At 39.4% G+C, this 20,304-nt stretch overlaps 1 protein-coding gene across 2 annotated transcripts; it reads right to left on the minus strand.

Moving 5' to 3' along the window:
- Window positions 1–913: 913 nt before the first annotated feature.
- On the minus strand, window positions 914–20,274 carry LOC145449766 (uncharacterized). 2 transcript variants are annotated; one of them, XM_080328187.1, is made up of 12 exons: window positions 19,843–20,274; window positions 19,320–19,541; window positions 17,481–17,690; window positions 15,801–16,019; window positions 12,131–13,600; window positions 8,641–8,948; window positions 7,839–7,976; window positions 6,485–6,589; window positions 6,044–6,232; window positions 4,958–5,038; window positions 1,588–1,768; window positions 914–1,337 (listed from the first exon to the last, which is right to left on the minus strand). In XM_080328187.1, the coding sequence occupies exons 1-12, from the start codon at window positions 19,856–19,858 to the stop codon at window positions 1,285–1,287; spliced, it is 3,192 nt and encodes a 1,063-aa protein (XP_080184313.1). In that variant the 5' UTR covers window positions 19,859–20,274; the 3' UTR covers window positions 914–1,284. The 2 variants fall into 2 exon arrangements, with proteins under 2 accessions (XP_080184313.1, XP_080184314.1); XM_080328188.1 differs by lacking the exon at window positions 914–1,337 and having other exon boundaries at window positions 1,750–1,874.
- Window positions 20,275–20,304: the final 30 nt, after the last annotated feature.

Below are 20,304 nucleotides of genomic sequence, written 5' to 3' on the forward strand. Positions count from 1 at the left end.
CCTCCTTAGGTTAGTTATCTATAGTTTACCTACTGTTGGTTGCAGATAGATTCACCTACCGCAACGACTACCGGTTTAATGAATCCCGCGAAACATTGCAAATGACTATTTCGAACGACTCCAAACTTTTTCATTGTTATATCGTAGTCGTCCACTCCACAGCTGCGTATAAACGACTATGGTTATATCATATCTGTCAGCAACCGATGACTGAAATAGCAGATGTCCGAAAGAAAATGTCGAAACGGCTTGCTGTTACGTTCTTCCCAACAATCATAGAATACATGTCTTGTAAATCGATTCTTCCTGATATAGATTGTCAACGTCGCATCGCTATTCCAGCTCCCGTTAGAAAGACAATGTTACCATTCAAAGGAAAATCATCGAATACTTTTCAAATTTGCTATTTTCTGCTTGCACTTTGAGTCGCCTTAGTCCAAATCAGAGAACGCTTCTTGAATACAATTCCATCGTAGAGAAAGAGGAGCCTAGTATGTAATGTACAGTATTACACTATTCTCTGCATAGTGCTACTTTGTTCATTACATCTTTTCAACAAGTTTTTGCCCACCTGCCAGATTGCACAATTGCAAAATGTGAATTGCTATAACCTATAACGCAGCGGTAATATCCACTCGGACAGAAATGTTGATAGGTCGCCGGAACAGCATCTGACATATCGACTTCAAGACGCTACTTCCTTTTCATGACTTGTGCTTCTTAGGTTCATTTTCAGTGTGCAATGTGCATGCTCCTATTGACATGTTTTAGGCCAAGGTTAGTGCGCGATTGAAAGACGAATTCAAGTCGTTTCTACTCCTTCATATCATTTCGATTTATCATTCTGCGGTGTTTTGAAACGATGAAAGTATTAACAAACTGCACTGACTGACTCTCTCTGAACTGAGCCCAATCACTTTATCAATATTTTATTCACAAATAATACACAATTAGAAGTGAAGAAGGTACTAGTGAAATAACCTATTATGCAAAAATCGAACTGCTATGAATTATGAGTTGTAGAAGTATCGGTATTCATCAAGGTAGAATCATGTACTATCAAATTATTGGAAAGAATAACGTAGAAGGTACTACTTAATTGAAGAGCTTTTGCAGCTTAAAATTTTGAAAGGCAAAATACATAGTTCAAATCATAGCAACACAGTACATAGGCAAGTGCCAGCAAGACACTGGCACATATGTTTGAAGAATATAACATCACAGTATGCAAAATTACATAATTACATCATATTAAAATATTAACACAGGGTATCCATTATCCTCTCATTGTGAAGACTTGAACTTGGCCATTTCTGCAATCGAGGGCTTTTCACCGACTGAATAACAAACGTTAACGATTAACAATCACACTAGGTTTATGTATTTGTTATTTATAGATATCATAACAAAAATTTCAACGACCATGATGCTAATCAGGTGTGAAGTAGGATTTCATCTGGATTGTGCTGATATATGAAATCAACAGTTCAACACATACAGTTGAATATTACTGGATCAATCCCATGACAGAAGCATGACAGCCAGTATTGGCTTTCAGCAATATTACATTAACTACTTGTGCAGTACCTCTAACTCTTGCTCCCAGGAAGTGAACGTTTCCGATTGCCTTCCATCCCGGTTGGATTACCTTGTTACGCAGGTTCAAATCCATTTTACAACCGATCTCAGACAGCTCGTGCAGCAATGCTTCGTGATCGGGAACAGCGTTGTGGTTGTCGTTGCGAATTTTGATTGCCAAATGTTCCACCTAGCACGCATAATAAATTGCATACCAAGCGATGACTGTGTTCCATCTACAACAGCGGTTCTCAACCGGGGGTCCGCGAAGCATTTTCAGGGGGTCCGCGAAGCCTCTAAAGTTACGACATAGTTGATAACCTCATTTTCATTTTTTGAATTAGGAAAATCACGAGGCAGTTTCGCTTCATTACTAGTAGAACTCACATAAACAGAATGGCCGTCTGATATGAAATATCCTACTGCGCAGACTCATTTTAGTTGCTAAATTGCCAATAGCTTACTGATACAAATATTTTGTTGTGTGGAGGTGTCTTGTTGGAGATTGTGTAAAAATAAAAAGTTTGATTAGTCAATCATGGTGACTTCGAAATGTTTATAAAAATCCTTTTTCTCCTGTGATATACATAACCATTTTTCCATAATAACTTCGAGATGAGCTACTAGATAGATATGACCAGGCTGGATGGTATATGTTCAATGAAAAAATTAGTTTGTCAATTTCGGTGCTATGTTTGTTGCGATCACAACCAAATGGATTTTCGAAAGGGTTACGCGTTACGTTACGTTATTACATTCGCCATCACCTCTCTTTGTGAAAACGGATTTTCAACACTCGTTTATACCAAATCGAAGGCACGTATTTACAAGACACGACCACGCATTTCAAAGTATTCAGCTTCAGAATTCGCTTTAGTTTAAATTATTAAAGGTCTTTCCAATTTCTACATAAACGGTCGCACGATAAAAAAGCTAAATTTGAAGTGAAACTTTGGGGCAGTTGCAGAATCGCTTTGAAATATTTCTACATAAATAGTACGATTTATTTTCAAGAAAAGTCATTTTGTTGCTGTTTATCACTAGCCTACAGTTATCATTTGCAGAAGATAGATGACGGTTGCACAATAATAGAGCTAAATTTGAACTAAAACTTCAGGGGGTCCGCAGGGCCCGTGACGGTTCAAAAGGGGTCCGCGAACACAAAAAGGTTGAGAACCACTGATCTACAATATGATTCTAAAATCGGTGAATTTATACAATTCATATGTGACAAAAAATAATAAAACACTGAACATAAAAAGCAGTACGACCATATTTTGGATGGCATGGTTATCGGGAGAGAGAGAGAGAGATATGATATTCTTTTTCGCCTGCACCATCGAGATGCTTTGACGACGGAGTTGCGATACGGCCCCATGAGGTCATCTAGTCTGCGCCCCCGTTTTTTTTTTCTCCTCCATGCTATCCGTGATTGCTGAGCGCCTAGCAGGATAGCTGCGGATACCAATTTTCGAGTCTTTGGTATGACCCGGCCGGGGATCGAACCCACGACCTACCGCTCGAGAAGCCGGACGCATAACCATTACACTATCTCGCTCGGTAAGGAGAGCTGTAGTCCAAGTTTTTGTGTGTAGATGATGGTGATGGTTCATGATATCACCGCATTCATTGAATATTAATAACGAATAAATAAAAAGGAAAAAGGTCACAGAATAATATGAAAAAGGAATAGACTACAAATTTTCAATACATAGCCTATACAGGATAGATATAAAATTCTTGTCAGTATCAATATAGAACACTGATAACAGCCTGTAGAGCAGTGGTTCTCAACCAGGGGTCCGCGAAACCTCCAAATTCGCAAAATGTGTGATAATTGAATTTTTATTTTTTGAAAATAGAGAAATCACAAAGCAGTTTCACCTCATAACTACTAGAACTTAAGGACTCACGTAAACAGAATGGCGGTCTGAAATGAAATTTTCTACGGTGCAAACTCATTTTAATCGTCAATTGCCAATAATATTTCTGATTAGAGAGGTTTTGTTGAGGTTTACGAATAAATTCGCTTGCAAAGCATCCATTTTCTCCTGTGATATACATACCCGCTATTCCAGAATAACTTCAAGATGAGATGCTACATAGAAACGAGTAGTCTGAATGTTATATTGGTGCCATGTAAATTGCGATCACATCCAAAGGTGTTGTCGAAAGCGTTATAGGACCACGACCTGACATATCGATCTCGCCTTCCGTCACATGCCACTTTATATTGGCTTCTTTTACTTTCATTCAGTGTGCATGCCTCCTCTTTGTATCGCCTAGGTCCAGGTGGGTGTCTGATCTTAAGACTACTCCTAGTCGTTTCGACGTCTTCCTATCATTCATTGTATTGCAGTCTTGTGATGTTTTGAAGTGATGAAATTTTATGAATAAACTTAAACTTGAACTTATATATTTGTCACTGCGTATCTTTGTGGAAATTGATGGATTTTTGGGACTCTCTCACGTCAAATCGACGGTGCGGCAGCGTATTCTAAGAAATGCAGCCATATAACTGGCTTTGCAATAATATACGTCTTCCCAATTTCTACATAAATATAGTATGATATTAATTTCAAGAAAGGTCATTTCGTTACTGTTTAGTGTTTATCACTAGCCTACAGTTAATATTTGCACAAGACAGATGCGGTTGCACAGTAATAGAGCCTAATTTGAACTAAAAATTAGAGGGTCCGCGGGGGGTACGTGACGATCCAAAGGGACAAAAAGGTTGAGAACCACTGCTGTAGAGTGATAATTTGATGTGATGTACAAATCATATTGATGGTTAATGTAGCAGAAGGACAATATAGCCAAGTAACCAAGCACCTATGAAGGCACTGAAAAAATTGTAGTCACTACCAGGTGACTTCATTATGAAATAATAGGACCCTGCCGTTCAGGTCTATTCGTCTATACAATCTTTCACTTGTAGAAGGTTTATATTGGGATTTTTGTCGTAAAGTTCTCATAATTTTTGGGAGTAGTTAATAGTGGTTGCTGTATGGTATTGAGATAAATAGTATATATAAAATAGTTGACAGTCAATCATGTTATGTACTGACCTCATGTGGCAAATAAGTTGCCAAATGAGTAGGCATCTAAAATCACAATGTCATAGTCACACTCTGGAATCAGCCAAAGTCTGTATTCTATTGTTAATTAAGTGGGAAAAAAATTGTCACAAATGTGGAGAAAGATCGATAGATGCAGTACGAAGTGTAATCCAAGATGACGATCCCAGGTAACAGTATGAGAATTACACCAATTTTGAAAAAGTCATGTACCTTGAAATTAACAGATTAAAATTCCATGTCTTGCCGTTACTATAAAGAATTCGTCCTCGTGAGAAGGTGCAACACAAAAAAGTACTCACGCATGCTTGAGCGACATAGGAAACCATCAAAGACGATTCAAGCTCATGGTCGACATCGCAGTCCAAAACCACCTTTTTCACCTACAAATAAATAAATTATTAACATTGATTGACAGTTAACCTTTGTGCCCTGAATTTTGAAATGAAAACGATTCTTTAATTTTTGCTATAGCTGCTGAAAGCAGTTATCACTTTGCCATTGAAACACCTTGCATGCAGTGTTGGGATGACTCAAGTCAACTTTTTCGTATGACTTGACTTGACTCGAGTCACTTTGCAAAAACAGATTGGACTTGACTCGTTGCTCCAGAAATGTGGATTGACTCGTGACTTGGAGCAAAATTCAAGAGTCAATTTCAATTCTTCAAGTAATCGGTGTCGATTAAATCACTGTATCTTGTGTATATTTGGATTGTTCGCAATGCAGCGGTGTCACTTGTGAGAGCAACCAGTCAGTCATTCACTGAATGTACGTTTCACTGATCCTCCATTGTTACATCACAAATGAATTGACCAAAAACGAAATCACAGCTTACGTTGTCGTAGTAATAATAATAATAATAATAATAATATAATAATTTATAGAGCGCCGAATATAACAATATATCATTACTACACTAGGGCGCTGTACATAAAAGGCAATAAAATATAAAAGTAAAGGATATGTATAAAAGACGAAGTGCATAGTTGTAGGGCGGAATGAACACTACTCTAGTTCGAACGCTCGTGCGAATAAAACGGTCTTGATTTTGCGTTTGAAAACATATAGCTAGTAATAGTAGTAGAATACTCTAATAGTAAAACGTATCCCTGTTTCTTAGACAGCTAGATGCTTACATTGCCCAGTGCTCACCTTAACCAACCCTTTTGTATGATTTGCATGTTTGACTTGAGTCAAAAAGTGCAATGACTCGATATGACTCGTGACTCGAAGGTAGTGACTTGATCCAAACACTGCTTGTACATAGATATAAATAAATATATATAGCAAACGACCAAATTTACAATGCATGACTTGAAATCACATCGTAAGCCGACAAAAATAGACTAATGACATTTTAAATTGGAAAAACCATGTGATCCTACCTTGGCTTTAATGTTCCATCTCCCGATCTTCTGCAAATTTGTGTATTTCAAGTATTGCTTGTCTCTCTCGCCTTCAATGATAAGATTGACTGATTTGGCATCAAAGAATTTTGCGGCCATCACTATTGAATCAATCCCGACATTGGTGACTGGCCGGTCGGTGTTCATTGTGAATTGTAGGATCTTGTCCTAGAAGAAAATACAAAAATAAAACTTCAAAAGCTCTCCATTTGGACTCGTCCATGCTAAAAACTTGTTTCAAGTAGTACTTAAAGTAAGTTACTTTGTTAGAGATCATTAAATTAATTCCTAAAAATTATGACAAAGCTGCCATCCTAGCAATGTAGTTACAACTACTATTATTAAAGAACAAGTTACTAGACGACTTTTGTATAAGATATGTTGCAAAATCAAGTCATATTCAAATCTCATTGAACTTACTTCCTTTACATATACTCCGGTAATATTGCCTTTCAGATTTGTTACCTTAACGGTCGGCCCAGCATTAATGAAAGCCATCCCAGATGCAAAGACTCTTTGAACATTCTGTGAGACAATCGTGCGGAATACGAATTTGCAGGCAAAACACAAATGCATTGCGTATCTTCAATGATTCAATCCAACAATCAATCTTGAAACCAAATCGATTGAAGTATGGACACCGGGCAGGTGTATATTCAAAATTTCCATTGCAGTTTTTCATTCAGTTAATTGTCAAGTCAGAAAGAACTTTTCATACTGAATGTGGAAAAACATTGATATTGCCTCAGAATCATATTCAGGACACGCATATGTTGTAGATGTAACTCATAACCATATGTATAATCTGCAACAGTGTTCTTGGCAGGGGGGGGGGTATATTGATGCGCTTACTTTTCCACGACCACCGGGCAGGTGTACATTCTAAATTTCCATTGCGGTTTTTCATTCAGTTAATTGTCAAGTCAGAAAGAAATTTTCACACTGAATGTGGAAAAACATTGATATTGCCTCAGAATCAAATTCAGGACACGCATAATGTTGTAGATGTAACTCATAACCGTATGTATAATCTGCAACAGTGTTCTTGGCAGGGGGGGGGGGTATATTGATGCGCTTACTTTTCCACGACCACCCACCTAACTTGAGGCAGGCACCAAAGAGAAATGTTCAAGAACCAAGTAAGTTATGTTACCACAAGTTCTGTAAAGATACGACAAGGAATTTAAATACATGGGCAGAAACCACATAGTATTGTAGTATTATTAACAGGGTTGTAATGACTCGAGTCCCCGTTTTCTGGTGACTCGACTTGACTCGAGTCATTTTATCAAAATACGGAAATGACTCGACTCGAGTTATTGCGCATGACTCAAACCAAGTCATATGACTCGAGACTCAGTCGGTCAAGACCGACATTTCATTGTAATTTCGAAGAATAGTAAAGTAACCACACTATTGGGATTTCGTCTATTGGTACTGGTGCTTGAAAATGCGACCAGAAACTGCTAAAAGTGAGGAAAATTACTGCACTATCAATGTGAACCATTCGATAACACCAAGTAGAGTTACAAAAATTGGTTTCAACAAGACTTTAATTGGAAACTGAGCAGTCAACACAGTGACTTGGACTCGAGTGATAATACCATGACTCGAACTCGACCCTCTGCTCGCTGACTTGGACACGGACTTGACTCGGTGGTGAATTGAAAATGACTCGAATTGACTCGAGTCAAAACTATAAAAGTGAGATTGACTTGTGACTTGGTTACAACCCCGATTAATATGTAAGCTACAATATCCACAAATATCTTACCGTCCAATCAATTCCTCCTTCTCCAGACGCGTCACTCCCATTTATTTCAAGAGTGCGAATAACCAAATGCTTCAAAAGCATGTTTACCGTCGAGAACATTAATTCTGACAAACTCCAAGTCACGTTCAGCGATTCAATCTAAACACGTGAGTAGTTGGCTTTGATTGGATAATGTGTGATTACTTCACCCTAATAGACGTCATTGTGCTATCTCGATAAAAATATGATGTGACCAATTTATTGCCTACCCCAGCAATTTTATAGCCATGCTGCTGGGTCATTTGTTAATAAATATTAATGAGGAAATCTCGGTTAATTCGAAGATCAACCATACAGATATAAATTGATAGTGACACGCATTATTGCAAAGCATGAGGATATAACCAGAGGTTGTCAACAGTGAAGCACTTCTACTTTTTGAAAGTACTCAAGATGCCTGCAACCAATTCTTACTCAATCGGATACATTTTCAGGCTACTTCCACTTCAGCTTTTACAGTCTCTGAAGCCACTTTACATTATAAAATCCAAAGTGTCAAAAGAATGCAGTTTTGCCAAATATGAAGTATTCTAAAACATGATCACTTGCAGGTAATTAGTGCAAGTAGACAAAACATACTTGAATACTTGAAAAAGTAGACGTTGATACTTTATTACTGACCAGTGACCATCTCCAGACATAGCACATACTAGATACTAGACTTGGAATTAATGACAGGGATGAAATTCCTACATACCAATCCAGTTCCCTAATATATTGAGTAGATGATTCTTCGACATTCAGTACATTACGAAAAACTCACGTCAACTTTCTTGTACTTCACATTTTCGACCATCCCTTTCAACATCTGATCGTTAAGATTACAACCTATCAGCGACACTCCATTCAATCGCAGGCTTCTGCCGATCATGCCGCCGATCAATTGACTGCCGCTGTGTCCAAGGCTCAGTCCTTTTAGCTTGATGTCACGCAGATGGTGGTGAATCAGGGCGGCGTCGTCAGCTTCGTACATGGCGGCGTACAGCTCAAGTCGCTGGAAATCTTTGCACGAATCCAGTCGACGCGGGATGCTCTCGGAAAGGATAGTTTGCTTACGCTCACGGTCCGATACTGAAATTCGTAAATATATTGAAAATATGAGGGGTTGACGAAATGGGTTAATCCATCGACATCCAGTGCCGGGATGACTCGAGTCACTTTGCAAAAATGACTTGACTAGGCGTTTCCGAAATGTGGATCGATTCGTGGTGGTGACTCAATTTCAAGTCATCGTGTGATCGGTGTCGATTAAAATCGCTGTGTCTTGCATATGTTCTGGTTATTCGCGATACGCTAGTGCAGTGGTTCCCAACCGGGGAGGAATTCCCCCCTTGGGGGGAATTTTGCAATTTTTAGGGAGGAATTCCATATTAGAATTTTAACGGATTTCCCAAAATGTTCACGTCCGAACTGTCATGTTCGCAACCAGTTATATCAGAACGTATGCTCTTTATAGCTGTTTTTTTTGCTGAAAGTATGTTCAAATGCTATTTGAAATTTCTTTCTCCCATACAAGTTCGCCCTTGTTTTTTTTTGGAACTAGTTCAGATGTGCTGCAGTTCGCAAGACAATTTTGTAGGCCAGCGACGGCCTCTCAATCAAATATATTCTAAGCGAGCAAATGTCGTGCCGAATCTATCACAACAAGGCCTCTAACGAAGGTATTTATCTTCTATTTTCATGTCAACATTTTCATAAAGTGACAAAATATTCCAACGTCATCGATTCAAGTCAAAGAGATCGCTAGCCTTGCTTTATTTTTAGTGAACAGCTACTCAATCGAAAAAATGCATGCTAAACTTGATGCAATGTTGCCGAAACCGAATGAGTGTCCTAAATTTCACTGAGGTCAAGCAGGAAATCTGATCACGTGTATGTGATATATCAGAGTATATATCAGGGCTGTAACCAAGTTACAAGGCTCCGAGTCACAAGTCAATTTCACTTTCATGGTTTTGACTCGAGTCAAGTCGAGTCATTTTCAATTCACCATTGAGTCAAGTCCGACGGTCCAAGTCACCGAGCATAGAGTCGAGTCCGAGTTATGGTATTATGACTCGAGTCCGAGTCCAATTCCTTGTGTTGACTGCTCAGTTTCCAGTTAAAGTCTTGTTAAACTCACTTTTTATATAACTCTGTTTGGTGATATTGAATGATTTTGATTTATAATATACTAATTTTCCTCACTTTGAGCAGTTTATTGTCGCATTCTCAAGTACCAGGACCAATAGACGAAATTCCAATAGAGACCACTTTACTGTTCTTCGAAATTACAATGAAATGTCGGTCTTGGCCGTCTTATAGTCACGAGTCATATGGCTTGGTTCGAGTCATGTACAATGACTCCAAGTCGAGTCAATACACAGATTGTCTCTAGTCGAGTCGAGTCGTTTCCCTATTTTGAGAAAATGACTCGAGTCAAGTCGAGTCATCAGAAAATGCTGACTCGAGTCAAGTCGAGTCATCAGAAAATGCTGACTCGAGTCCGACTCGAGTGTGGTCAATCATGCTATATATGAAAATACCAATATTATTGGCTAAACGCATACGCACACTTGAGAAAAAAATCGCGAGACCAGCAAATTTATGCATACTGATTTTTCACAGCAGTTATATTAGCGATTGGTGCATGATAAGCCGAAGACACAAATGGAAGTATGGGGATCTGTTGAGTCAAGCCTTCCAGAATTTGTTTGATTGGGACCAAGACCATTGTTTTTGGAGGTCTACGAACTATTGTTACAGCCCTGCTAGAAACAGACACTCCGTACCTCCGGTCTTATTCTTCGGTCAACAGGTGATTGCGCGGTAAAAAATGACCTTTTTTAATCATCGGGCAGATTTCTCCTAAGGGGGGAATTTTGGCTCAAATTTCGGCCAAGGGAGGCATGAGATGAAAAAGGTTGGGAACCACTGCGCTAGTGTGATCTATGTGATTGCGACCAATCATTCAATGATTGTAAGTTTTACTGATCCTCTATTGTTCTATCACAAATAAATCGACCATAAACAAAGCGATTGAAGCTCTAAGCTTACGTTGAACTAAACTAGTAGCAAAGTATCTAATAGCAAAGTATCTCTGTTCTATTGTGGTTGGAGCTCACCTTAACCAAACATCTTCCATAATTTAAATCGAATTTGAATGCAGTTATAAGTTTATGTTACTTGTCAACTACTGGCGCAGGTTTAAAATTGTATCTCACGGATGTGTAGGTGGGCAGTGTATTGCATCATAGCAATTCATTTCATTTGTTTGAGGTTTCATACTCTATCCTGTATTTTGGCTATTAATAGTTATGGACTGAGGCTATACAATTACTTTTAGTAGTTTAGCATTTCTACGTTTGAGTGAGCGATACAACGCCTTTTTGCACGCATATCTATGTTCTTCGATTCAACATAAATGGCGACTTCCAAACAAATGCAATGTCGTAATCATACCTCATACTTCGAAAACGCAACTTGACTTGAATTGTGATTGACTTGACTCGAGTCACCTCCGAAAATTGAGTGACTTGACTTGAGTCAAAATAAGCAATGACTCGAGATGACTTGTGACTCGAAGGTAGTGACTTGTTGGTGTTCGTACGTCGTATTTACAGGTAAAACACAGAAAAAGAACAACAAAGGACGAATGCCAGGACAAGAATGGAAGAGTGATGAAAACGTCAAAAGAAACGAAGCCCAAAGATCGAGATCAAACATTGTTAGGTCGGGTGTTAATACTAGTAATGCAATTAGGGCGAGGTTGATGCTAGACTGTACTAGATTGTTTCGGCATCCTCCTATCTCCACATTGCATCACATTGTAAATTTTGTGTCTTGAGCAGATGAAAATAATAGAACCACCAATTAGAATTATGAATATAGTTCGCAAATCTTTAGTACACAGATTTCTTTCATGGTCGAAAAATTCCAATCTACCTCATCACTAGTAGGCAGGGCAGTGCATAATGATTACAGTACTCTAATCCGTATCGAGTTATGATTTGATGACTTATGAGTTTATAAGTGAGACGATGTTTTCGAGTATTGAAATTATTCGCCTGTTTCCGTTATATCAGCTTACCACCTGATTCAGAATCGAATCACTCGCCCAGTCTTTCTAATTTAAGCGACATTCCAATGGTTTTGCGAACACTCCAAAACATGTACACGTAAAATTTGAAACCTTATGCCTCAATTTCAATATCGCGTTGTTTTCCGCTAAAATCATCGTCTACCAATATTGCGAATATTCGCTCGAACTGTACCTTGAAAATGCGTTCCGTGCAGCGTGTACACGATCCCAAACACAAACTGACGCACGACAGACCAACGATCCTCATGCAGCCGCTTGTCAACAAAATCCTTGAAAATCGAAATCTCCATCTCGGCGATGTACATCGCGGACAGAAACTCTTGAAAGCTCTGGTGGCAAAAGTACAAAATCAAGTGAGCTTCACCGACTCTCTGACTCAAGACCCTGTTCTTCTGCACGGTAAGGAGAATATCGCGAACGTCCGGCAATGACAAATCCTGCTTGGCCAAATCTGAGGCAGTAAACAGCACGACATTCCTATCCATTCCGTCGTGAGCGAGATTCTTCAGTCCCCGCAAGACCGTCCAAATGCGTTTCGCCTCTTGTATATTCTCACTATCTTCAAAAAGCTCGAGCATCTGCGCTATCAGACCTGACACATTCTTAGGTAGGGAGACGGCCGTGGAGCAAGAAACGACGGCCGTGAACATCAAAAATAACGGGGTGTACATGAAACGAGCCAGCGAAGAAGACTGCGACTTTAATTTCTCCCAGGGGTGTTCGATTTTCGCATCGGGCAGTAGAGATTTAAACAGCTTTTCGGCGTCTTCGTCGCTAAACCCTTTCAGCGTGATTATCTTCTCGGGCCTGGCCTGTGTCGGCAGAGTTGCGACTTTAAATTCTCTGGAAGCGATCACGATACGCGCTTGCGGCAGTAGTTTCCGGCTCAACAAATTATACATGATTAACGCCGTGCTCGACTCCGTGTGCTGTTTCACTTTGGTTTGTTCCGTTTGCTCCACAGACCAAGCAGCTTGATCGAGACCGTCAATAAAGAAACAGCATTCGGACTGATTGTCCCACAACCAGTCGTACGCGAATTTTGATTGGTCCCCGCGAAAATAACCGTATAAAAGTATTTCTTGAAGGCTGGTTACATTTTCCGATGGAATATCTTTAAGGTCGATGAAAAACACCACCTTGAAACGACTTTCGGGCGACGCTAAATAACTACGTGTTGGCGTGATGCCGCATTCCCGCATTGTGTCACGGGCCAAGCGACGCAGGCACGTAGTTTTTCCAGCCCCTGCAGGCGCGACTAACCCTAAAATACCCAATCGTTTTCCTGGTTCCACACCTTTTTTGTCCAATACAAATTTCTTCAACAAGTCGTAAGACACAGGCTTTGCTTTGACCGGTATCCAATCACCGAACATATGCGGCTTTTTGTATGTGGCCTGCTTCGTTCTAGGCCCCGCCATGAATTGACGTGAGGTGCCCTGCATCTCTTCCGGAATGTCATCGATTTCTGAGTATCCGCCCTTGTAGAATTGCGGCGACTCTTCCATTTGAGGATGGACCACGAAAGGAGGCTCTTTCAACTTCACTGCCTTGATAGGCCTACTGCTGGTGATTTTAACTTCGTTTTCAAGCCATGTAACTCTGTTGACCTTTTCCAATATTTTTGTTAGACAGATGTCACCTGTACGATAGTTTAATAGAGTTACTTTGGTCCTAACAGACATGGGGTAATCGCGATTAGTAATCGTAATCGATTACGACGATTGCAGCATTTTCAAGTAATCGTAATCGCAATCGATTACATTCGAAAAAAATCCGAAGTAATCGTAATCGTAATCGACTACTTCACGTATCTAATCGATTTTTATGTGAAAGAACGATTACTTTTTAGGACAATGACATAAACTGAACATTCGTGAGCAAGGACAACATATTATGCCAGGTTAGTGATAGCACATAGTCTGATTTTCAAACGCCGCTCCTCATTATTACGTTACAAGTATTAGCTTTGCTCGTCATTTTGTATGAAGTATCCACACATAGTAAATAGATAGTCGATGTAAGTACAATCGTACATTGTAGTGTGATTGTAAGAACAACTGCTACGGTATGTCTTATATCAGGTTATCAATACACTCCAGACGCCACTACCTCGCAACAGGATAATAATCACCACTCTGCCTAATTTCAAACAGTAACTTTTGTATTGATGTTTGGTTGCGCTTAGTTAAACGCTGCTTGACCGTTGCTGCTTGGCGAGCTGTAGGCCTAGGACAAAGATTGAAATTTAGTACTCATGAGATGAAGCATTACGATTTCCACAACGAAGCATTAAAAATCAACAGCTGCTGATATATATCGTAACAGAACCGTTCTTTGCCGTTTCTTGTCACGGCGGTTTGCAGTGTCTGTATTAAGTGGAAGGCAGAATTTTATTATCACTTTATCCTGTTCTGATGTGACTCCACTTGAAACGGGCGCCAATCGCAATTTCGCAATTCTTTACTCAACATTTGGACCTGCCGCCATAGCAATCCGCTTATACGTTATACACGATGTTAGCTGGGGTTGTAGCTAGAATCAGGAACACAACAGCAATTCGTCCGCTACTTCAAACGTTGGTCTTGGACAATGGACACCCATAAGGTGGTCAATTTTCAAGGGGATGACTGAATTTCGTAAATAATATTGGTAATTGCATTATGCTACTATTCATTTTTAATCCTCAGTCTCCGAGTGTCAGATTTACCGGTAGAGCTGGGGGCACGTGATTCATAATTATAAGATCTGATATGTTGTTATAATTACTTAATTGTATGTTGTAAGAAAAACTTTCGTGAGACGCACACTCAAATTGTCACGTCTTCATTCCTTCTCTGGGTGCCCCGGGTGGAATTTGTATTGTGGCGCTCATATTGGATGGACAGGACTATTCGTCACACCCACCCAGCGCGGCTATAGACAATGGACACATACCCAAAGTTTCGGCCAAGGTCTCTATTTTGTAGTATTCTACGTTGACTGTTTCTTGGGGGGGGGGGGGTTGATAGGTATGCATTTCAAAATCAAGCTATCTAGAGACAATAAACCGCGAAGTTTGAAACCAATTTTCAAGGTAACTAAATCTCTAAATATATTTCCCCTTCGAACTTGCTCCCCACCCTATCGGGGAGTTTGGGGATGCGGCAGTTCCGGACCTGGCAAGAATGCAAATCGTTGGGTGCGATAAATCGTTCCATATAAAGTTGAGTAATGGGTAGTTGAGTACATTATGAGGTAACAAGCAAATGATGTTTCATATATTTAAAAAAAGTAGATCTCATTAGGCCTTTTCACCGCAATCCTTATATTGTCTTCCAATATAGGCTATCTTCTAAGATTAGTTGCAAGAAGCAAAATAAGTGTAATCGTGAGTAATCGTGACTACTTTCCCAATGTAATCATAATCATAATCGACTACTTCCCGATTTTGCTGTAATCACGTGATCGCGTGATTCAGAAGTAATCGTAATCGCAATCGATTACATTCATGAAGTAATCACCTCAGGTCTGGGTCCTAATCAATTTTTTTGCAGAAGGTTACTATGTTCCGACCTAAGTCATATGTTGTTTAATTGATATATATACAGGACAAAGTGTGAGATCATGAAACAAGCAATGCAGTGATGCAACATCCGGTTTGACATTGATACTTATGATTCATGGCTAATCGAGTCAAATCTGTATTGAAAAAAAAATTGAAATTTGCTATTATTGTTTGGAACATAGGCCTACATATCTTCCCCGCGACAGACACCGATATGTAAGTGTAGAACTGTACAATGCACACAAACCACACATTTTATGCAAGTATCATATAAATGCAAGAACATACAACGTACCGTTTGGGACCTTGACAGGTGAATTCATAAAAGACATTTCAGCATGTCCCTCTGAGTATCCGCCCTTGTAGAATTGCGGCGACTCTTCCATTTGAGGATGGACCACGAAAGGAGGCTCTTCCAACTTCTCTGCCTCGAAATTGCCGGTGATTTTAACGTCGCTTTCCTCCCATGTGTCTCTGTTGAGCGTTTCCAATATCTTTGTCAGTTTGATGTCACCTGTACAATAGTTTAATAGAGTTACTTTGGTTCTATTCAATATTTTTGCAGAAAGTTACAATGTTTCAACCTAATTCATATGCTGTACAATTGATATATATATATATAGGACAAAGTGTGAGATCATGAAACACAGAGGTGGTCAAAGAAGTCAAGAAAGCTACTCAAGTAGAAGTAGAAATGAAAAAATCTACTCAAGTACGAGTAGAAGTACTTCTTTCATAAGCAACCTAAAACTACTTCTACTTCTACTAGTAGAAGTAGAATTGACTGACTTCAAATCTACTCAAGAAAGTAATTCGTTGTGAAAACGATCCTAATTCGTTCACATGGATTGTCAAAAGGTGCAAATTGAGCTATGCGAAAAGTGCCGAGCTCGCTTAATATTGATGCATACCAGGAGGTATCCAATTTAGCATTAGCATTCGTCCGCATCATGGGATGAAAATGTTAGTATTGGTATCTATATGCGATACTAATCCTCTGTTTTTTCCGAACGTTATTAAAAAATATGGTGACCGTACAAAATGTCATATTGTGTATCTTTATTTCCGAAAATTGAAGGCACTTGCTACACTTGCTTTTATACTTCATCATGTATGTTATCCAGACAAAAGAACTGATCTGAATTAGAACTCAAAGTATATGATACAGGGAATTGAAAGTGAAATATAAATACTACTTCTAAAAGCGGAACATGTATTTCAAGTCTTTAGTCCAGAAAGTTTCACTCTTCCAGATTAGGACACGCCATGGACATGCTATATTACGATATGATAAGTAAATGCTAGATTGCGAAACATCAGTTTCAAACGTTATGATGAGCCATATATACTGTGATGAACGGGTGGTGAACGGAACCACGCCAACCCGCTACCTAAATTGTATTCACCGGTACTACTACTATCGTAAATTATAATGGTTACCCCGTATCCACTGCGCGCGAAGCGCGACGAAAATTCTGGGCTTTACTCAACTTTAATGAAAATTAAATGTTGATATTCTGTGAAAACAGCCCCGAAATTCCCCAATCTATTTTCCTGATTGGAAGATTGAACTACTTCTACTTGACAAACTGAAAATAGCGAAAAGTAAGTAAGTAGATGACAAAGTATTACGAGGTAGAAGTAGCAAAAATCAGATCTACTTGAGTAACTACCAGAAGTAGAGGAAAACTACTTGAGTACTTCGAAAAAGTAGAAGTACTTTGTCACTGACCACCTCTGGAAACATGCAATGCAGAAATGCAATTTCTGGTTTGACATTGACACTTATGATTTGTGACTAATCTAGTCAAATCGGTATTGCAAACAAAATTGAAATTTGCTATTATTGTTTGTAATATAGGCCTACATATCTTCCCCACAACAGGCACCGATATGTAAGTGAAGACCTGTCCAATGAACACAAATCGCACATATTGTGCAAGTATCATATAAAATGCAAGAAGGTACACCGTACCGTTTGGGACCTGGAGAGGTATCCCATGCTCTTGCATTTTTCCATCCACCATGACAGGTGCATTCATAAAAGAGATTTCAGCATGTCCTCCTTGAATGACGACATTCCCGACAGTGACTTGTCTGTTGTCTGTGGCACTTCTGTCTTCATAATGGTTCAGGTTGCGAGAAGCACCTTCTTGGCACAATCCTTGCGAATGTTGCGAAGGATCTAGATAAGAAAACAAAACATTGATAAAGCCTGCGGATTCTTGAGCAGCGATTTTCGAGGCATTCTAAAACTACTTGAAGCACATAACAAATGGCGATTTTCAAGGCATTCCAAAACTACTTGGAGTACATAACAAATGGTAGTAGGTAGTTTGAAGTAGATAGGAGCACACCATTGTAGACTTCGGTTAGTAAATCGCTGTCGACACACTTCAAATATGCCGGGGGGCGTTGTCGTTGATAACTCAGGATGATCAATGACGCTTGTATTAGGTGTAATTCTTGAAATCATATGCTATTACCATGATGTAGAGCAGGGGTCACCAACCCGGTGCCCGGGGGCACCAGGTAGCCCGCGAGGATTAGATGAGTAGCCCGCGAGCCCATTCTAAAAATAGGTGGAATAGCATCATTCACCGATAATCGTCAGATTATTACCAATGAGCTTTTAAATATATAGATTGATTGATTCAGCTATTCTTGTTTAAAACACACTAACATGTAACTTACATATACAAACACTTGAAAATATCTTCAATTAGTTAGTAATATATATAGATGTATGTGATAGAATCACCAGAAATTCAAGATACGGCGCATTGCCAATACAGGCGACATGACGGAATGCCGTGCACGGTCTTCTTGAAATGGTGGGGGTTCCGTTACGATAGCTCAACGACCAGGACAATGCCAAAGTAATAAACAATATTACTATTCGGAGTCAGATAGCCGTGAAGTACTAGCAGATTTTCAATATCTGTATACCCATTGCGTATTGCATCTTTTGGCACAGCTTGTTTCTGTTTTACTCAACGCAGTTTAATATACCATGTTTCTAACTTTCTGTAATCGTTGCTGCTGTCCGGTATAATGAAATCTTGTCATTTCTGGATGCTGAACAGTTGGAGATTGAAATTGTAACACTGCAAAATTACCCCCACCTCAGTCTGCAGCAAACGTTTGGTGCATTGTTGATACGGAAAAGTGCAGTGGTGTATGCGCAGCAGCTATGAAGGTTGCAAGCGTCTATGGTTTAACTTATCGTTGTGAATCAGCCTTTTCATACATGAACTTCATCAAAAACAAACACAAAACACGCGTAATTAATGCACATCTGGAACACTCACGCAGAATTGCAGTGTCAAGTTAAATACCAGAGTACAGCGCACTAGTTGATATCATATAATGCCAGGCTTCCCACTGACTGCTATAGAAACAGATAACAAGATGTCCAGTCCTGCCCAGTCCTATGAATATCAAAGCGGAAATTCAGTGTGGTATGGGTAAACGGCGGGAGTAAATAGTAGCCCGCCGCTTCAATCATTACGCAAAAGTAGCCCTCGGTTGCAAAAAGGTTGGTGACCCTGATGTAGAGGTTACACCACCTAATGACAATTTCACTCAAAAGTGATGCAAATCTATTCAGACATTAATTTCTAAATTGCGAATTCCAAAAAGTAAGAAGGCAAATCTACTTTTGAGTACTCTCAAAAATAGAAGTTCCGTTTAGTTTATTGTTAAGAATTTCATTTTTTCAAAAACACTACCAAGTAGTCAGATTACCGACCAGTGACCACCACTGTGTGTCATACACTAAACTGTAAATTAACGAGAGAATATTGTCACTCACCTTTTGCAGGAACAATTTCCATTTGATCTAGGGTTGGTCCGGTGATAAATATTGGTGAATTCTCAGCTATTACTGTGGCAGTTCCTCCTTCCACTGTCGTTTCGGAAACTCTTGAAATTCTGTTGTCCGTTACACTTCTGTTTTCCACATGGATACCGGTATGACTTTTTGGGTCATCTATATCAAGTTCGCAATTCTTGGTGTCTTTAGAGCGGCAAGTCCCTGAAAATTGGAAAATGTAGACACGCTGTATCGATTCACATTGCAGGCATGAAGTCGAAATATAAAGGATGAGAGAATTTGATAATCGAATTTAGAAAATGCAGCTGTACCATTTGCTGAAATTTGTGATAGTGATTTATGCTATGATACACAAAGCTAAATGAAAATAAAGGTACCTTCAGTGAAATTCAGTGTTCCTCAGTCATCACTCATCATGCATCAACATTCAATTACATTCACTATATATCCTGTCCTAGCAGGCATTTATAACTCAAGTAATGAACAAATGTTTCTCGCTCACTTTGATTGGCATCCATTTTTCTTTACTTTGCTTCTAACCAGTTGACCGCGCTATATTTACTCATTCATTTGATAATCGTCAGTGCAACCAATCTTCTGACGACCGGAACCGAGAACCTTCAGAAGCGCATTAGGAAGTCATTGTTTTGTTTTAGTTCCGCTTTTGACGGCAGCTGCTTCGCTATTTGTACTTTGTATTTGTACAATGTAACGTGTACGTACGACGTAAGTTGTGTACATTGTACAAGCTCAGTGTCAAGACAAGGGCACTGACCGAAGATTTAAAGTGAAATGGCCTTGTCGCAATTGCAAATCAAAAAACTGCGCGAAATTGGAGGGGATGTCTGGGGGCGTGGTGTCTTGGATGGCTGAATCCGCACATGAAGTAGAAAACAATACTTGCGGCAATCGATCGGCAATCCGCAGGTGCGAGTGTCAGTATAGAATGTTTACATTCTATAGT

Source organism: Botryllus schlosseri, chromosome 11 (assembly GCF_051294905.1).
Source record: "Botryllus schlosseri isolate E-star chromosome 11, Bs_hap1, whole genome shotgun sequence".
NCBI classification, from domain to species: domain Eukaryota; kingdom Metazoa; phylum Chordata; class Ascidiacea; order Stolidobranchia; family Styelidae; genus Botryllus; species Botryllus schlosseri.

Excerpts from the sequence above, each read along its gene's own strand:
- LOC145449766 (XM_080328187.1), bottom strand. Across the intron at positions 17,691-19,319 it reads GGAAATTGTTCCTGCAAAAG|ATCCTTCGCAACATTCGCAA; the intron begins GTGAGTGACAAT and ends TTTCTTATCTAG. Across the intron at positions 1,769-4,957 it reads CCTATGTCGCTCAAGCATGC|GTGGAACATTTGGCAATCAA; the intron begins GTGAGTACTTTT and ends TATGCGTGCTAG.